Source organism: Abrus precatorius, unplaced genomic scaffold (assembly GCF_003935025.1).
Source record: "Abrus precatorius isolate BTA unplaced genomic scaffold, Abrus_2018 Scaffold9, whole genome shotgun sequence".
In the NCBI taxonomy this organism is placed as follows: Eukaryota; Viridiplantae; Streptophyta; class Magnoliopsida; order Fabales; family Fabaceae; genus Abrus; species Abrus precatorius.
The window spans coordinates 11501900-11521101 of record NW_020874439.1 but is presented as its reverse complement, the minus strand read 5'-3'; the positions used below and the strand labels follow the sequence as shown (position 1 = coordinate 11521101).

Sequence of the window (19202 nt, the reverse complement as noted above, 5' to 3'; positions counted from 1 at the left end):
CATAACTTTAATAAAATTATAGAAGACACTTAACTTAACCTTTACTGCATTATCTAAGTGGGTTAAAAATTTGATGATGGAAATTATTGAAGACGTTAAAGAAATATCATGTAAAAAAAAGATAAATTGTGGACATTAAGGTAGAAAATAATGAGATTGAATATGAAGACATTTAAAAAATATAGATAAAAAGATTTTAAAAAAATATATATACTTAGAAGATTATATTGCTCAACTTAAACAACAATCTATAATAAATGAAAGTAGTGATGTAAAGAAGTTGAAAATTCAAGGCCAACTTTAATTGACAAGAAAATTTAGCCCTTAATTTTAATATTAAAGAACTTCTTTCATTAGAGGAAAAAAAACTATAATAATAACAGTGAAAATGAAATTGATGATGATAAAACCAGAAAAATGATGACTTATATGTTTAAAATTTTTTGTTATTCATTTCATAAACTTGTGTTATATAACCTTATAATTTGAATATTTAATCTTATACGTGTAATTTTAACTTAATTTAGAACTTTGATACTATATTAATTTGACTATTTAAATGTGTTTTTTATTTTTAATATTATCTAACTTATACTAATAAGTTTAACAACTTGTATTTACAAACTTTAAAATTATTCAAAATTATTTGATATGTTATTTATATACATAAAAATATTAACGTATATAATATTTTTTTGAAATGTATGAAAATAAAGACTTTTTTATAACAATATTTTAAATGTTTAATTTTGATCAAATTTGACAAAATAATATAAAAATATAATTATAATTTAACGGTTGAATTAATAAAAAAATATTTTTTATATTAAATTATTAAAAATATAAGAGTAAATATAATTTACATACTATTTTAATTTTTAATTATAATTGAATCTTTAATTATTATACTTATTTTAACCGTGGACTATCAAGTATTTTAGTATAAACAATTACAGGTAAAACAGTTCGAGTAGAAAGCATGTTATCAAATAATAAAGAAACTAGCCCTATGTAAAGAAGATTATGACAAGTAACTTATATCAACTATTTGTTTATACAAAAATGCAAAAGCAAAGAGTTGAACAAATAAATTATCTTATCCTCATTTGTCATCCATGCAACAAAATAGTAAGAGAACTAAAGGAAAATAAAATACACTTTTATGCGTATATTTAATCTTTTATTAATGATAAAACAAAATAAAATATAAGATATTAATATATATTATTATTTGTTGGGTAACTTAAATAGTTAATTTTTTTTAGTTAATGCTTGCATACTTAATTAACTATATAATTGATCTATGAAATATTCACTTCAGCAAATAACGGTGTGTCTACTTACACCCAAATGTCTCTTACTACACTCTTTTCAATAAATTTTAATAATTTTTATTGATTAATTAAATTATTATTAATAATATTTAAATAAAAATATCAAATGAAGTATGATAATAAACAATAGTAACAATAAACACTCTAAAAAAAATAATAATGGAAAAGAAAACAGAGGCTTAGAAAAGCATGCAGGTATAGAAATAGAGTGCCAACAAATTAAAAGTATATTATAATAAACTATTAGTCAGAATTTAATTATGAAAATAGGTATTTAAATGAGACAATATATAAAATATATTATTAAAAAATTTATTAAATAATACTTTTAGGATAAAATAAAATTTTCTATGTGGTATATGACATCATAGTCGTCCACGTTAACAGATTTTGGGAGGAGTCAATTGTGAGAGAGAATGGAAGCGCTAAGACTATGGAATCTATCTTGTCACCCTCTCAAACACTTCTTTCACTCTCCCGCATTTCGTCGAACACCTCGCACGCTCCTTCTCCGCTCATGCTCTTCCTCCGCCACCACCGACGCCAGAGCCGCCGGCAGAAACCGCCGGAGTTCTTCATCGCCGTCAACCACTTCGACCTCCGACAGGGACGCCGTTCGAGCCATCCGCTTGAAGAAGGTATGTATGCGATTCTCGCTTCGCTAGCACTTGCAACATCGTCGTTTTCTTCTGTTTTCTTTTAATTGCTGTGTTCTGTGTGTGTGGTGAGCGATGCGATGAAGCTGAATTAAAGTTGAGTTTGGAATTTGAAACATGCACATTGTGCGGTTGTTAGTTGAACTTCAATATAGGATTGATTGCTTTGTAGTTAATTTTGTTATCTGCTTGTCTAAATTATTTTGTTTTCTCGAACTGTTTAAAGTTTCTGGAAAACTATGGAGGGAAGTTAAAGAGAAAAGCTTGAAAATTTGATTTTTTGGGGGGGGGGGGGAAGGATTTGAGAATTCCATCCTTTTGTTTTACTCTTTTTTATTCTTTAAGACTAATTTTATTTAGAAACATTTTTTTTTTTGCTAGGGTATATCATGGAAAATTGAACATAGTTTACATGTTATCAATATTGTTGCTTGGGGTGGGATTGGGTGACTTTCTTCAATTATGGATAGTTTGATTTGGACAATGTGATAGATTTTGGTTGGACTATACTTGCTTATCAATATTGTTGCTTGGGGTGGGATTGGGTGACTCTTTCTTCAATTATGGATAGTTTGATTTGGACAATGTGATAGATTTTGGTTGTACTTTACTTGCTTGTCAGAGGACTAATAAACTTATGCTCTTTAATTTGAGATTACCTTCTCATTTGAAGAAACGCTTACTATTTTTTACGGTTGTTTGTAGGTTGAAGAATTGAGAAGCAAGGGGCTTGATCCTTATGCTTATGGATGGGACAAAACTCACGGTGCTAATCAGCTGCAAAATATATATAGTGATTTAGAAAATGGCGAGGAAAGAAATAGTGAGATTGATCATGTATCTGTTGCGGGAAGAATTATTGCCAGAAGGGCATTTGGAAAGCTTGCCTTTTTGACACTAAGAGATGATTCAGGGACAGTTCAGGTTTCGTTTTACACTTTTGTTGTTTTTTCTACATTCATGGTAACTTTGAAATAAGACTTGTTTGACTTTTAAGTTTATGGTATGATACTTTGTTTCACCATTTTTATTTGAGTCTTAATTGTTAAGTTGCATTTTTTATCAATAGATAAGGTAGAGATCTTCTCCCTTCTTTAAAGTAAATGCTATGAAGAGCTGCTGACTGAAGTTGTTAAAATCTATGATTTCAGCTCTATTGTGATAAGGAGAGACTAATTGGTGATCAGTTTGAGCAATTGAAGGCACATGTTGATATTGGTGATATACTAGGTGCAAGAGGAACAATAAAACGCACGGAGAAAGGTATTTATCTAGTTGACATATTGAGTGAATTTTCTTTTTCTTTATGAGGCAAGAAATAGGTTTTTAGTAAATTGATATGTCTTGCATTTGCAACATGCTATATCTTGAGCTCAAAAGTTATACTTTATCCCAGATTTTCATGTGTTTTATGTATTAGCTCAATAGGAACAGAGATATGAGCTTGCTTTACTTCTATGATTTGTATGCTTGTGAATTCATGTGCATGTGCTCATATTATGGTTATTTATGTGTAAAGTTAAGATGCTGACATCATTTATGCAAACTCTAGTATATAAGTGAAGATGAGACTTTAGGGACATTGCTATTTTTCAAGAGGCATTTCTCTTTATAGGTAAAAAAAGGTTGCTACGTAACAATATGCTTACTCAAATTGGAAGTCTCAAAACTGTCTCTAGCTAGATTAAACCAAACAATGTTTGTTAGAGAATTTCTTGTTGGTGAAAAGAATTGCAAATAGTTGTTTTATTATATTCAACTAGAGTTTTCTTAGCTATCTTTGGTTTTGACACGGTTTTCTTTTGCCTTATTAATGTCTATCTGCTGCAGATTTCTAGTATATGTCATTCCTGTAATTATTTTTTCATATGTTTTGTAAAGTAATCACCCAGAACTAGTTATGATAATGGCTGATTGATTATCAAATAGTCGTCAACACATTTTAAGATTGATATCCTTTCTCGTCTGGGACAAATATGCATTTGACAAATGCCAATCTATAGTTATTAAACAGTTTACCACATATTTTCTTTGGTCTGTCTTCAGGAGAACTTTCTGTGTGTGTGCTATCTTTTGCAATCCTTACAAAATCTCTGCTTCCCCTGCCTGACAAATATCATGGACTAACTGACATAGATAAACGTTATCGTCAGAGGTAAGCTCATGCTTTAATATTTTCTATTTGTTTCTCATTTACTAATTGAAATTACCATTATATACTAATGCATTTGGTATTTATTAGTGACTACAACTACAATTCTTTCTAGGTATTGCTCTTTTTCTAGTTTATTTTATTTTTGTAAGAGAATATCTACATCTACTGTTCTTCCTTCTTTCTTGTCTCTAATAAATATTTTCATCTTTTAACATTTTTAACAGATTTTATTATTTGTTCTTATTTTATGAACTATAACTTATTCTTTCTTTCATTTTTATTGTTATGCTGTTATTTCTTTTTACTTCTTTGGTCCATGTCATCTCTAATTGTCCATTCCACTCTTGGACTCAGATTTGGCTAGTCCTTGAGTTTAAATGTCTCTTCTTCATGTTTGTTGTGGGTTTGTGGTTAGGTATGTAGATATGATTTCAAATCCAGAGGTTGCAGATGTATTCCGTAAGAGAGCAAAGGTGATTCATCTTCCAAACTTTCTTTGGGAGTTTAAAACCAATGTTATTCAATTGTTTAGTTTTAATGTTAAAATATTGTAACTTATTGTAGATTCATAAAGTTTATTTATCTGCATATTTTTCTGTACTTTTTCCACGTAGCCAACCTCACCTAGTGGGATAAGGTTTGATTGTTGTTGTTGTATTTTTCTATACTTTTCCAATGCTTCAAGCCCTAATAGCTCGTGTGATAGGATATGTTAGAGATGTTATATAAAACCATTCACTTGCCTTCACAATCAACATAAACTTTTGATTTGAGAGAGTTAGTTCATTGACAAGTTGGACATTTTTTTATTCTTTTTCTTTTGTTTCCTTTTTATTCCCTATGCTTTGATATATATCTTATCCTTTATAGTTGATAGATAGATACATATATAGAGGGGAGAAGCTGAGGGAATATTATTGAGTGTAAACTGAATACAAAATTCTGAAAAAGTTACAGTGTTTATGATGATCAACTATATATAAGCTACTCATTTTTCAGATCTGTTGACAACTGTGACATGATATAACAGCTGTGTAACAGAATATGACAACTGAGCAAACAGCTTGATCTATAACTACATGATACAGTTACAGCAAGGCTAAATTCTAAAGCTTAATACAGTTCTATTCTCTAAAATATTTTCTACTTCTCTGGTAACAATTTTAATCTTTGTTTTTACGAAAAGAATAATTTCTTTAAGAGAAAGAGAAGATATTACAATAACTTTGGAGGATGAGGGATCCTTCTTAAGTTAAGTGAAAAACACAGCAACCAAGAAAATAGAAAATACTAAGGCAGCAAAGCTGATCAATTTCTAATCTAATTGCATTCTTCAATTCTTTCTTTTTATCTTTTCTATCTCTATTTTATTCTGATTTATTGGGTACGTGGGCCACCTAATGGGCCTCCCATGAATCTTCAAGGCTACATCCTATTTTCCATGTTTCACAACTTATGAGAGCTCTCCCAGCAAGTCAACCTAGCCAGTCCCTTGCACTATTTCTAGCAGAAGATTTGGAGGTGCAAGTGGAGCCCAAAGCAGTGTTGGCCGTGAGGAAACTGTTAAATGGGTCTATGGAGGTCCTTATCAAATGGGCTCACTTGCCCACCAAAGACAGCACCTGGGAAAACTGTGATCAGGTTCACAACACTTTTCTGGAATTTCACCTTGAGACAAGATGCAGCTCATTGAAGGGGGTATTGATGGGCCCCCTAATAGGTCTCCCATGCAAGTGTATTGTAGAAGGGAGATAAGGTATAATGATAGCAGAGGAAATGATGTGGCGAATTTTGTCATGCTAAATTGTAACAAATAGAACACATGGCATAAAAGGAGGAAAATAAAGGATGTGAGAATCTGTGGTGTGGGAGGACTTGTATTCTCATCAATTTCTTCAATTTTCACCTTCTCATGTCTTTGAGTTCACTTGTTTTGTTCATAACCTTAGTCTTGGACTTGATAAACTCTTACATTATTCTCACAAATGTGTTCTTTCTTGGTTACACTAGGTCTCAGAAAAGTTATAAATGTTATTCATTGACCCTTCATCATTATTTGGTCTCGATTGATGTCACATTCTTTGAATTTGACCCGATTGCCTTTTATAAAGGTCTATGCTCTACTCGTAATTTGTCTCTTCATTATGTTTCTGACTTAGTATCAATTGTCTCATTTCCATTATACTTGTCTATCTTTCTTTTCTTCTATTTTTATTTCTATGATTATAGGTGATGCTCTCTCATGTCCTGGTTGGAGACTGGTAATGCTTGATGAAATGTGGCAATGATACTTGATATCTTGCTCCTTTCCCTTCCAAGAAGTCTCTTGTCTCCTTAGACTAAGTCCTTATTGCTTTTTATAAAAATATACTCTCTACTCATAATTCGTCTCCTATTACCAAACTTTTGCCAAGTTAGAGAGAGCCACTTTTAGATCCACATTTGCAATTAGCGTGGTGAGTTAATTCCTTAACTCTTATTGGGATGCAATAATTTGTACCCAGAAATATACTAATTGAGTGTCAAGAAAAGGTCTTTTATATGAAAAACAAAGGACATACCTATGTTGTGGAGTATTTATATGTAGATTGGGCATGATCTTCTAGTGACAGGGGGTTTATGTCTAGTTATTGAATCCTTATTGTTGGTAATTTGATTTCTTGGAAAAGCAAGAAACAAAGTATGATTGACAGAATTTAGTGTAAAAGAAGAGTATTGAGGCATGACTTGAGTCACTTGTGAACTTATTTAGCTTAAATAATTGCTCAAAGAACTAAGTTTTGGGAAGGTTACCCAAACTACACTTATCTATGATAATCTAGTAACCTTGCAATATACTGTCATTCATTAGAGAGAAAATCTTATTTAGAAACACCACTACTAGTTTTGTTAATTCAAATGATTGAATGTTAGATGTCTTTACCAAGTCATTTCGAGGTCTTTGTATTAATTATATGTGTTGTGGTGCATATAATTTATATGCTTCAGCTTAAGAGAGTCTTAGAATTATGTAGTTATAGTAATGTTGTAAATAAGGAAAGTTATATCTTTACAATTATGGTAATTAGGTAGCTATATATCCATTTAATTCTTGTATTAATGATTCTTATTATAAATATATACTTTGTTGTGTAGTTTAGACTCATGATTTCATCCTATGTCTCTCGTTCCTCTTCCTTTTCAACACTAATAAACAAAATGCACACTAAAATGAATTGTAAATACATAAAAATATGAAAATTAGTTGCTAATCCTAATATGAATAGTATGAAAATTACACATGCATCAATTTCTTAGCATGACTTAGAGAGACCCTCTTAAAAAACTAAAATGCTCGTGATTTACACTAACTTCTCACTCAAGCAAAGTCTTGGTTAAGAATAAGATAATAGCTTGAAACATATCACCACAATAAGGAACCTGAAACAAATGAGATTAAAAGAATAAAAAGAGTAATATCACTGAGCATAAGTAATCCAAAGATTTTCCAATTAGAATCTTATATATCCTAACTTCTCACTCAAATGTCAGACTGGAGTGCTTTACTTTCCCCTTTCTCTAAGTGTCTTAGGACAAAGGAGATATTAGTTAGTTCCTTCAAAGAGGAGGGTACTACCATATGTTTAATTATAAACTAATTTTCTACTAAGTAAATTGAATGCAAGTAAAAATTAGGAGTTCTTTTTCAGGTTGTAATGTAGCCAAAGTGTTTTAATAATTGAGGGTGAGATAAATAAATGAAAAAAATATACAAAAGGATAATAAATCATGACAATTAACAAATTTCTCCTTAGTCTATAAACGAAGATCTTGGAGTAATTTTTATATTTCACATTGAATCAATTTTTTCACTCCTTCATTTCATTCATTTATAACCTTTTTTCTTTTCTTTTTGTTATTTTTTTCATTCTCTTTTATGTTTGCAAATGTGAAAAGTAGTAGAGGAGAACTCATATAATATATCTTGCTACTTAAACAATTCAACCCAATTGCTCCATTCATAAACTCAATATTATAAAAAATATTTTATATAATTTAATGCAAGGGGACTAAGAGAAAATTAATTAATCAAGCTCAAGGGAGGAAACTAGGTGTTTCTCAAACAAGCTAAAGGCCAAAAATAAAAATTCTATTATACCTCAATCATATTAAACATGCAATCAAAAAGAGTAGTCTCAAGTCGGTTACAAATTAAGTTCAAGAGTACAAATCCTAAAGGAATAATCACACAAAATAGTGAAAAAAGAAGTATCATTGGTTAAGTTAGGATAAAAATTCTTATAAAGGCTCAAAACTCACATTTATGAGTTAAAGTTTAATGTAAAGCAGAAAAGTAGAGAATTAGTTAATTATCATTTTCTGAATGAAAATCTTATTTCAGTAATAATCACTTAACATACTCTTTTATTTAAGAAAATTGGGTTTCTTTAAGATAAAAGTTTTCAAATTATCAAGAGAAAGGACACAAACATTTATTTAAGAATATATAATAACAATTATGTTATTAGGACCCCCCTCATACTTAAAGCAAAACATTTTTTTCAATGTTTGGAAGAATTAAATGCATGTGAAGAGGTCAATTAGAATAGAAAAGAAAGGGACTCCCCGATAAGTTTGTTGAAAGTGCCTATTTGGGAGGCAAGATGTTAGAGTCCAAACACAAAATTCAGAGAGGATTAAAGAAGAAAATAGAGCTTTTATTAATTATTTGCAAAATTAGGATTACAAGAATCTGCTCCAGCGATAGCTCCTCCCAGAGAATGAAATTCTCTATTCTCTTATTCAAAGAAAACTAAAAACTGCCCTTAATAATCAAAATTGACTTCTTAAATAAAGGATAGCTAAACTAATATAATCCTTATCTCTTCTAACAAACTATCCCAAACTTATCTTATTCAAGATCCTAACTAACTTCCTAATCCTAATAAGCCCTTGTTACTAATTATTTATTGGATTTCTTCTTACGTGAATAAACCTGCCAAACAGTGGGCTTCATCAGACTTGCATCCAAGAGGCTTTCATTGTGGGTTTGGGTCCCATCACAAAATGGGGTTCCTTGGACACATCAGCCTTTGATGGCGTAGCACGATCATGTTGCACCTTGTGCACGCCCATGCTCGCAGTATAAAACTTTAATTTTCCTATCACGGCTACATGCACAGGCATGTATATTGCACAGGTCCAAAAACATGCATGATAGTTTGATCAACTCGACTCCTTTGAGTTTTTAATATGCTTATTCTTCATCCTAAGAAAAATAGTAAACAAAACAAATGTAAAATAAGTAAAGAAAGGTAATAAAATTGAAATGAAATATGCAGGTTGCCTCCTATGAGTGTTTGCTTAATATTACAATCCTTACAGTCCTATTAGGTGTTGGTGGAAAGAAGACATAAATCTCAGAGGTTATTCCCTTAATATGCAGTTGTCCTTCTAGCCCATCAGTTAGGAATGATTCTTCCTTCAAGTGATTTTGATGTGTACATATGGATGGGTTAAGGCCCTTGATATCATCAATGCTCCGTGCACTAACTCCTTTGTTATTCTTAAGGGCTCCCAACAACTTTTTCCCAACAACGATGCTAAAAACTTGTTTATGGATAAGTGTATCTTTTGGAAAGTAAAAAAAAATTTATAAAATAAATTTCCAGAATATCGTCTTATAAAGATTATTTCAAGCATTGAGAATATCTTACTTTAATTATTTGAACTTAAATGATGTAGAATGAAATAAAATAAGAATTTAAATATATAAATAATTAAAAAATATAAGAATTTAAATATATAAGTAATTAAAAAAATTTGAAATAGTGTATCTTCTAACAATAAACTAATTGAGAAGAACTTAAAGTGTATGGTTTTATCTTTACACTTCTCTATATTCACTTTTAAATTAATTTCAATTTTAGTTTCTTTATGATTGTCAATCATTCATACTAAATTTATTAACATCTAATGGTAATGCAATTTTAATAGTCTTTTTCTTAGGTTATTATCTTCAATGGTCATGCAAGGTAAAAAAAAAGAAATCATATAAAGTTTATGAGCTGTTAATTTAATAACAATTGAAAAAAATGATCTAAGTTTGGTCTACCTAATCCTTTGTTTTAAAGTCTTGCATGACCATGAAAGAAAACATAAAATTATCATTAATCACAAAGATTCCATAAAGTCATGTAAATGATTCACCATAGCCCTAACAATAATTTAACTAGAAATAATATAATAGAAAATCAAAACAATAAATTAATTTATAGTTATTCGAAAAGTAAATGCAAATTAGAAGAGTTGACAATGAATAAAAGATAAATAATGCTCTTGACTCCAAAACACGCTTCTAAAGCTTCAATAATCGTAAGTATCTAACCAAAACCAAGATTGTAGATGTCTAAGTCGTGACTCATGAGGGTCTTTAAATAAGGTTTCAAAATCTTAATATTTCTTCAAAGTTGGATCTCTTGAAGGCAAACACGGCTGTAGAAGATCATAAGCACAGCTGTGCATGTGGCTCAAAGCACTCCAATGCTGGTTGTTGAAGTATAGGTGTGCTTATTGCGGCAAAGTCCTATTTTTCATTCAATTTGGGTCCAAGATGCCTCCAAAATTCAGTTATGACCTTCTAATGCTTAATTGCACAATTAATATAAAAATCAGTGGAAAAACTTAATAAAATAATGGTTACGATATATATAAGTTATAAAAATATGCCAAAATATAGACTTATCAAACTTTCTTAAAGATATGAGAGTTATGCTCTGTTGGGTTGGAGAGTATTTAGGTAGGGAGCCTTACAATGAGTAGGACACTACAATGCAACTCAAAAACCTTAAGGCAGTAGGTATATGAGTCCATCTCTTTATAAACTCCTAATTTGCTGATATTCTATTCCATGTGGGACTAATTCACACTTGACTCCAACATGCTCCAAGCATATGGACAAAAGTTTTCTTCTTCTTTTGAGTAAACCCTCTAGCCAGTCCGAGAGATTGTATTGATTTGATTTGAAAGAAATTTTAGAATTTTGGTTTTAGAGATCATAGGTTCACCACCTTCTCTGCTTCTTTCAGGAAGATTAATAAAATAATATGCTTCTTCACTTTTGTATTACCTGAGCTGATAGCTCTTATTCATATTAATATTCTAATCAATTCCACTCTAACAGGTTGTATCAGAGATACGGAGGACAATGGATTCCTTAGGTTTTGTCGAAGTTGAAACTCCAGTTTTGCAGGTTTGTTGATTTTAATGTACATACACTTTCTTTAATGTAAAAATGTACCTTCTAAATATTTGGGGACTGTGCTAGTCATGTGATATATATTATCATTTAATATTTATAAAATGCAAAGAGCATTGATCTTTCAGAAATAATTGTGATATCCAACATATCCGAATGAGATAGGGGTTATAAGATTTCAATTGAATGTCATTATGGCACTTGTCAATCTTATACTGGTGATTATGCCTTGGATGTGATTTTCACAAAGCTAACTTTTTTGGTTATATGTGTGACCTGTGTCTACTCTGTTTTATTTTTTGCCTGTTTCCTGAGTTTATTTGGATCCTTCATTATCAATCAGTGCTAAATCTCAGATGTACTATAGCCATGCTACTGCTAATTATTTATCTAATAGCCTTTTGTTTTAGAAATTTATTTTTCCACCATGTTGGTATTTATGCCTTGCTGCTCTCATATTTGCTTCTGTTGTAATTCACTAACTCCTCTTTTTCCTTTTCTTTTTGAGTATTCCTGTGCCTTAAATGTACTAATAAAATTATATGAAATTTGCCGATGTAGTAACTGGATACATTTTTCAAAATATCAGTCCTTATGTTGGATTGTGCCCATATGCTCATTCTGTCTTGACTCTCAATAGCATCTACTAATATTATATATAAGGTGTCTGACATTTTTACCTGGAAACTTTTTTCCCCTGATTAATTTCATTGACTAGGGTGCAGCTGGGGGAGCAGAAGCCAGACCGTTTATTACATACCATAATTCTCTCGGAAGGGACTTATATCTGAGAATTGCAACTGAATTACATCTAAAGAGAATGCTGGTGAGATTTGAAATATTTGTTGTATAGGAAGTCCTTCTTAGGTCTGCATTCAGAAAAGAGCTTGCAAAAGCATTCTTTTTAATTTTTTTTTATACTCTTAACTTTAGAAGGAAGTATTAAAGGATTACCCTCTTTATATTTTACATAGAAAGTGTGTAATGCTTTGTTTAACAAAGTCAGATATGCTGAGTATTAAATATTCACCTTGAATGTAGTGCAAATGAATAAGATTACTAGTCAAGATCTTGTTTCTTTTATCAAATTTTGAAAATTCTTAGGCATCCTGAAATATTGATCTTTTTTTTACAAAGCTAACAATTAGAAAATGTAGTCTTTTCTGTTTAAGGATAATTTCATTTATTTTAGTTGCAAACATTTTGAAAATCCTGTCTTGAATGTGGTGTAGACATAGAGGGGACTTCTTCGAGCTATAAATTTGAAATTGGCTTGGTAAACAGGGATGTTATTGATTTACTGAAGTTGTTCACCATTTTAATGTTTTTTAATGGCAGGTGGGTGGGTTTGAGAAAGTATATGAGATTGGTCGAATATTTAGAAATGAAGGAATTTCAACTCGACATAATCCTGAATTTACAACTATAGAGGTAAATTAAAGATTTTAGAAGGAAAAAGTTTTAAGCTTCCGTTATTTCATTCGATGTTGTTATTCTGAATATCATGCTTTATTTCCAATCTTTACATAGCCAGTACTAAGATCAAATAAAAGAAAATAGGTGTGTCAGTTAATCAACATAAAACTTTGTCAAATCCTGACATGGATCAAGACTTCTTGTTTTGAATGTACCCTAAGAATCCTAAGTTAGTTTTAGTATGTGTAAGAGAATATATAACATTTCCCCTAATCTTGTCATAGCTTAAACTTTCAAGCTAGTGGTGTTTACATTGATTACTTGGTAGTTGATATTTTAATATGCATTTGATAATTCACATTATATCTTGAATTACATTCTGATATGTATTGATATTCGTTAAACTTTAGATGTATGAAGCATACTCAGATTATCAAAGCATGATGAATATGGCAGAGGAGATTGTCACTCAATGTGCTCTTGCAGTTCATGGGAAGCTTACCATTGATTATCAGGTAGACATTGTTCATACTAAATATAACCAAGAATTCAATTGGTTAGAGGTAGTAGAAAGGATGCCTAAGGTGCTGAGATTGGGAATTATTTTTGTATGCACCAAATGTAAAATAAGATAAGAGCCTATACTTCTCTAATCCAACTCTCATATCCTATCCTTTTTTTATCTTATCTTGTACGCCAAGCGGACCCCAAATTTACTTTAAAAAGAAAATATTGAATGACTGTTGTGTGTTTTCAATATAATAAATGTTTTCTCTTGCAATAAAAGCGTTTAATTTTAACTTCTTATTTGTGCTTATCAGCAAATAGTAGATATCCCTTAATCAAATTTAACAAGATGTTATTAAAAATAATTTACTATTTTATCAAAATTTATAATAGTTTATTATGTTATCTTTTGATCAATATCAGTACTCATATAAAAGCCATATAAAATAATGGCTCTAAAGCCAAACATATTGTTAAAATGTCTCACATTAGCTAGGAATAGAGCCAAAATACTCCTCATAAGAACTTGAGTAGTCCTCTTATAAGTTAGCTTTTGGGAGTGAGTTAGGTTCAAGTTTCTTAACATGGTATCCGAGCCTATCCAATTTGAATGTTGGACTGCTTACACGTGTCTAGTCCTATCGGACCAACCGCAGATGTCTAGTCTTGCAAACTTCACGAACTAGATATTCAGCTTTGGGCGTGAGGGGGTGAGTTAAGATATCCCACGTTGGCTAGGAATACAGCCAAAATACTTCTTATTAAGACTTGTGTAGTCTTCCTCGTATGAGCTAACTTTTGGGAGTAAGAGCCAAATTTCTTAACACATGAAAATTAATTGAAAACAAATAAAAAGATCTTGACTTGGATAAATTCCAAAACCATGCATCAATTTTTTTCTTAAAATTTTGTAGTTTTTTTATCTTTTTACAAAAAATGTAAACAAATTCTCAATCATGTTTCGTTTATTTAGTAGAATAAATTATTTTTTCTTCTTACATTTAATGCAAAATTTATATTATTTTTTCTTGCAACAAAAATGACATCAGAAAATTAAAATCCTCAGATATTTATAGCTGTAGATGAATGTTTATCCAGCCCTATATAATAACAGTGTCCTTGAAAGTGAGGGCATCTATTGTATTCTGTTTTCTCTTAAAAAATGTGGCTTCACCATCCTTTCCTTTAGCATATATATGTATGTGTGTGTTTGTGTGTCTTGCCAGTGCTTGATGGGTTGTCCAACTGACGCTGGTACCAGGTGGGCTGTCTAACTGGTGTTGGGTGCCTGGGCTAGGCTGGTATGGTGCCCAGGTGCTGCTTGGTGTGGTACCTAGGTCACCATGCAAGCATCACACTAGCACCAAACCCTTCAAATTTGTGCTTTCTCCCCACCTACCCTACTATTTTCACCTTACCAATATTATGTATACATATTGATTTAAAGCTTTGAATGGAATTTTAAAATTTTTAGACATTACCTTTTTCATTTAGTTCCTTCAATGATGATTTATCATGTTTTGCATTTACTAGCATTAAATTGGAAATTGAACTGCTAGTTTAGTGAACCTCAACATGGTCTTTAGTGTTAAAATTTTCTTAAACCACTCCTAATGAATTTTCTATCCAATATCACTCCTAATTGTATTTTCACTTTAGCTTTCACATTTCTCTTGCACTGGTGTTTGATGAGTGATGACATTCTTATGAAATTTCTTTCTTTATAACAAAACTGTTGAAATTGGTCTAATGATGCCATTTAGGGAGTTGAGGTATCTCTGGAAAGGCCCTGGAGGAGGGAGACCATGCACAACCTTGTTAAAGAAACTGCTGGGATTGATTTCAATGAATTGGGAAATGATCTTGAGGTTGCAAAGCAAGTTACTCTGGGTACCCTTGGAAAGAATCTTGAAAACAAGGATAAAGGCTCCATTGAAGCATGCCAATCCATTGGCCACCTCCTTAACGAGGTTGATGGGCTTCACCATTTTTCTTCCTGACATATGACTCATGAGCATCCATTTTTTTTATTCATTTCATTTGATAATGCTGTTCATCTTGCAAGTAATCACACTTATTCTTTTGAGGTGATGATCTATATATTGACATCCCTTTCTGATTGCATTTTTTGCATGCTATAGTGTCAAATTGACTTGCATACACTAACCAAATTGTTTTTCTTTTGTTATTTAGATTTTTGAAATTTTTGTAGAACCAAAGCTCATCCAACCTACATTTGTTTTAGACTATCCAATTGAGATATCTCCACTGGCCAAATCACATCGAAGGTAGAAACATTTTTAAAAAAAATCAAATAATGCTATTTGCTGTTATTAAAGTCGTTGAGTTAAACTACCATGAAATATTAATCTGTTAGAACTTAGGATTCATAAAGGGTATATCATTCTTCGACAACTTTCTACTACTTAATGAAGATAATATTTGTGGTTATCAATTGGCTTTCCCTTTTCTGTCATCACAGCAGTAAAACTATCCAATCCATCGAGGGAATTGTTCCTAAATTATTATAATTGAGTTCTACTGGCACTTGAAATGCTTCCATGATCTTTCTTCTGCCCTTGAGCCATTCCCCTGTTCCTTCATTATGTTGACAGCGAGAAGGTTATTCACATATGGAAAGATAAACTCAATATTGACTTTCTGGGTTTATGGTTTTGAGATTTACATTTATGGCTTAAGAGAAACTATTCTTTTCCTTCTTCTAGCAGCTAATATTTATGAAAGGATTGTTGATATTCATGTTTGACTACATATTTTCTGGCATGCACTGATAAAATTTATTGTAAGGACATCATAATCAAACTCAATGAGAAAGTGATACACGTTTTCTGTTTCTAGATTATTATCTTCTTACACTTGATCCTCTATTAGGTCTGCAGGTTTGACTGAGAGATTTGAACTTTTCATCTGTGGTCGTGAGTTAGGCAATGCATTCTCCGAATTGACTGATCCTATTGATCAGGTAAGATTCCAAGGTTTTCAATCTTTTTCGTGTTCAAGCTGCATAGCTTATGTAGATTTTAATGAGTGTAAACTATAGTGTTTGTCATCATCAGCTATTTCTCATCATAAACTGCTTGGGAACAGGAGAAAATAAGCAGATCCTAGTAAGATGAATATAAAATACTATTCTCTGTAAGTTTTGAAGAAGGCCTAGTTTTTGTGGTTGTCAGTTGAAAAGAGTTTATTTTTCCTGTTCTTTTGCTGTATCTGCAATTGCACTTCAACAAGATGGATGGCACACTTGATAACATATCAGCAGGCAAACAAGTCAAACTTGGCGCTTCATTATAATTAAACTGGTGCTTATTTTAATATATGCAGAAGATTTGAGTATTTTTCGTTAATCTGTACCAAACACTACCAGAAATTTACATTGGGGCTCTGTTCATGACAGCTTGTCCCGAATAAGAATGAAGTTTAATGATTATTTGTGGACAATTTAACTCAAAAACTTGTCTCAACTTAATTATTGAATCTTGAGTGGTTGGATGTAAATAAAATGGTTGCATATTTTGTACTTGGCAGAGAGGACGCTTGGAAGATCAAATTAGACAGCATGAAAAAAAGAGAGCAGCTGTATCGACAAATGATGATAAGAAGGAAGGAGTGGAAAATGAGGATGACTTGTATGAAGTGACTCTTGATGATGACTTTTTAACAGCTTTGGAATATGGAATGCCTCCAGCTTCTGGAATGGTATTGCATTCAGTCTGCGTGTCTTTCTATAGTTGTGGGAATGCCCTAGATAAGAATGAAAACTGTTTTTTACCAATTGAAGCCATGAATTATGTCCAATGCAATAAATAATTCTTTTGTCTTGAAAATAACTCGATAGCAGGTCGAATTCCAAATTTATGTCATTAAGGAAAGTCGTTTTTGGTTTATAATAACCATTTAAATTCATTTTAAAATACTATTTTAAGAAATACAGTGTTTTAAGGTCAAATTATGATTTCATTGTACGTATTGTCATGTCTAAATTTTTATCTTTCAATTGATGTTTCAACGTGTTATTGCATTTCTTATCGAAGAATTATGAAGTAATATAATTGTGATTTTCATTAGACATATGAATTATTAAGTATTTGGGAAACTTTAGTGCATGTTTGAGTGATATATGTATAATAATCAACAATCACGGTGTATGCAAATCAATGTTATCACTTCTCAGTATTGAGTGTTAATCTCTGTTGACATTATTTGTCCCACAAACGGTGGAAGAGCAAATTGTTTTTGTTGCCTGCTGTAGCTTTTGTTATGGATTTTTTTGCTTCTTTTTAACTGCCATTTACGAAGGGAATATTCTTTCCAGGGACTTGGAATCGATAGGCTCGTGATGCTTTTGACAAATTCTGCCAGTATTCGAGATGTTATCGCCTTCCCCGTACTCAAGGTCCAGCAATAGTGATATGTTAGTGAGATTACAGTTCTCTCCATCACCATTTGCTTGTTTCTAAATTTCATTGTTGAGTAGCCTAAATTACATTTGGATTCTCTGTGTACCACAGAACAAGATAACCTTAAAATTACTCCCTCCTTGTCAAAGTATCTATTTGGGAAGTTTTGATTTGTATCAAAGCATTTGTTCCTTAAAAATATTTAGAAAGGATTAATTGTTCTTTTCCAACAATACTTTTATTTATTGTTATCTTACCTAAATACTATAATTAATTCACAACTATACTAGTCTTTTTGTTACATGAAAATAAAAGAAGCTAAGACCTAATAAAGTAAATAGAAGATGCATCTGCAAAAAGCCACTAATTCAATTTCATAGGTAGCTGACGAAGAATACAAAGTTTATCCAACTTAGCCACTCCCATCTTAGCTAGGGAATCAGCACAAAAAATTCTCTCTCAAAGTATACTTAACAGAGATACTCCAATCCAAAGAAAGCAAAGATTGGATATACTTAATGATGGCATACTTATGACAGAGAACAACATCACCAGAAATAAGATTAATAACTTCAAAGCAATCTATCCTGCATTGCAGGTTCCGATTAAGCTTCATCCCAAGCTTGGAGGCCATTTAAACCAAGAAGCTCAGCTAGGATGTTTTCACAGTGGCCAATATTCACAACTATACTTTTAAATCTTAAATGATTATTTTTAATACTGGAGTGAAAAATGATGAATAGATGCGTAGCATAAATTTATTTATTTATTTTTATTATATTACAAAAGTATAATATTAATGATATAAAATTTTATCATTTGATATTTTCATAGTATTTTTTTAAAAAATTATATATAAAGAGAGAAAGAAATTATAAGTAATTTATATTTAATTTTATCAACCAATTGTGTGGTACAAATAATCTAGTTATACTAGAAGAATAATTTAATAATTTTAAAGTTAATTGACTGCATGAATTAAATAAAAAGAAAAAGTCTAGCTATTATGTTAATTTTAAATCTAAAAACTCAATAATGTTTATTTGTGATTCACCGATGAATCATATAATCAAGATATTGATTATATGCTAAATTGTATTTTTAATCTTCTATTTTTCGTGTTTATTTAATTTTAATTCTCTAATATTTAATTGTGCAATTTTAAAGAGTGTTTGTTTTCCTTTTTAAAAACAGTTTTCTGTTTTTAAAAATAAAATTTAATATAAATTTGTATTATATTATATTTTTAAAAATAAAAAAACTGTTTTTAAAATAAAAATCAAACATATCCTTGGTTTTTTTTTATTTTTTAAATTAAGCAATTTTTGTCTTCTCATTAGGTTGTTGTCTAATTTTTGACAATGATTATACTGTCTGTCAAAATTAGTTATCGGTAATTTTAAGAATCTCAACATGAAAATTCTGGTGCATCAAATGAACTGGTGAGTCAAGATATTGATCATATAAGTTATTCTT

General features: G+C 30.8%; 1 protein-coding gene across 1 annotated transcript; it reads left to right on the top strand.

Moving 5' to 3' along the window:
• The first annotated feature begins 1698 nt into the window (after window positions 1–1698).
• LOC113849043 (lysine--tRNA ligase, chloroplastic/mitochondrial) lies at window positions 1699–18003 on the top strand. Its single transcript, XM_027478603.1, has 14 exons — window positions 1699–1972; window positions 2696–2914; window positions 3142–3253; window positions 4037–4145; window positions 4561–4618; window positions 11308–11376; window positions 12101–12208; window positions 12721–12813; window positions 13209–13313; window positions 15069–15275; window positions 15499–15593; window positions 16198–16288; window positions 16855–17025; window positions 17642–18003. Exons 1-14 carry the CDS (start codon window positions 1751–1753, stop codon window positions 17732–17734), a joined length of 1752 nt encoding a protein of 583 aa, XP_027334404.1. The 5' UTR covers window positions 1699–1750; the 3' UTR covers window positions 17735–18003.
• The last annotated feature ends 1199 nt before the right edge of the window (window positions 18004–19202 follow it).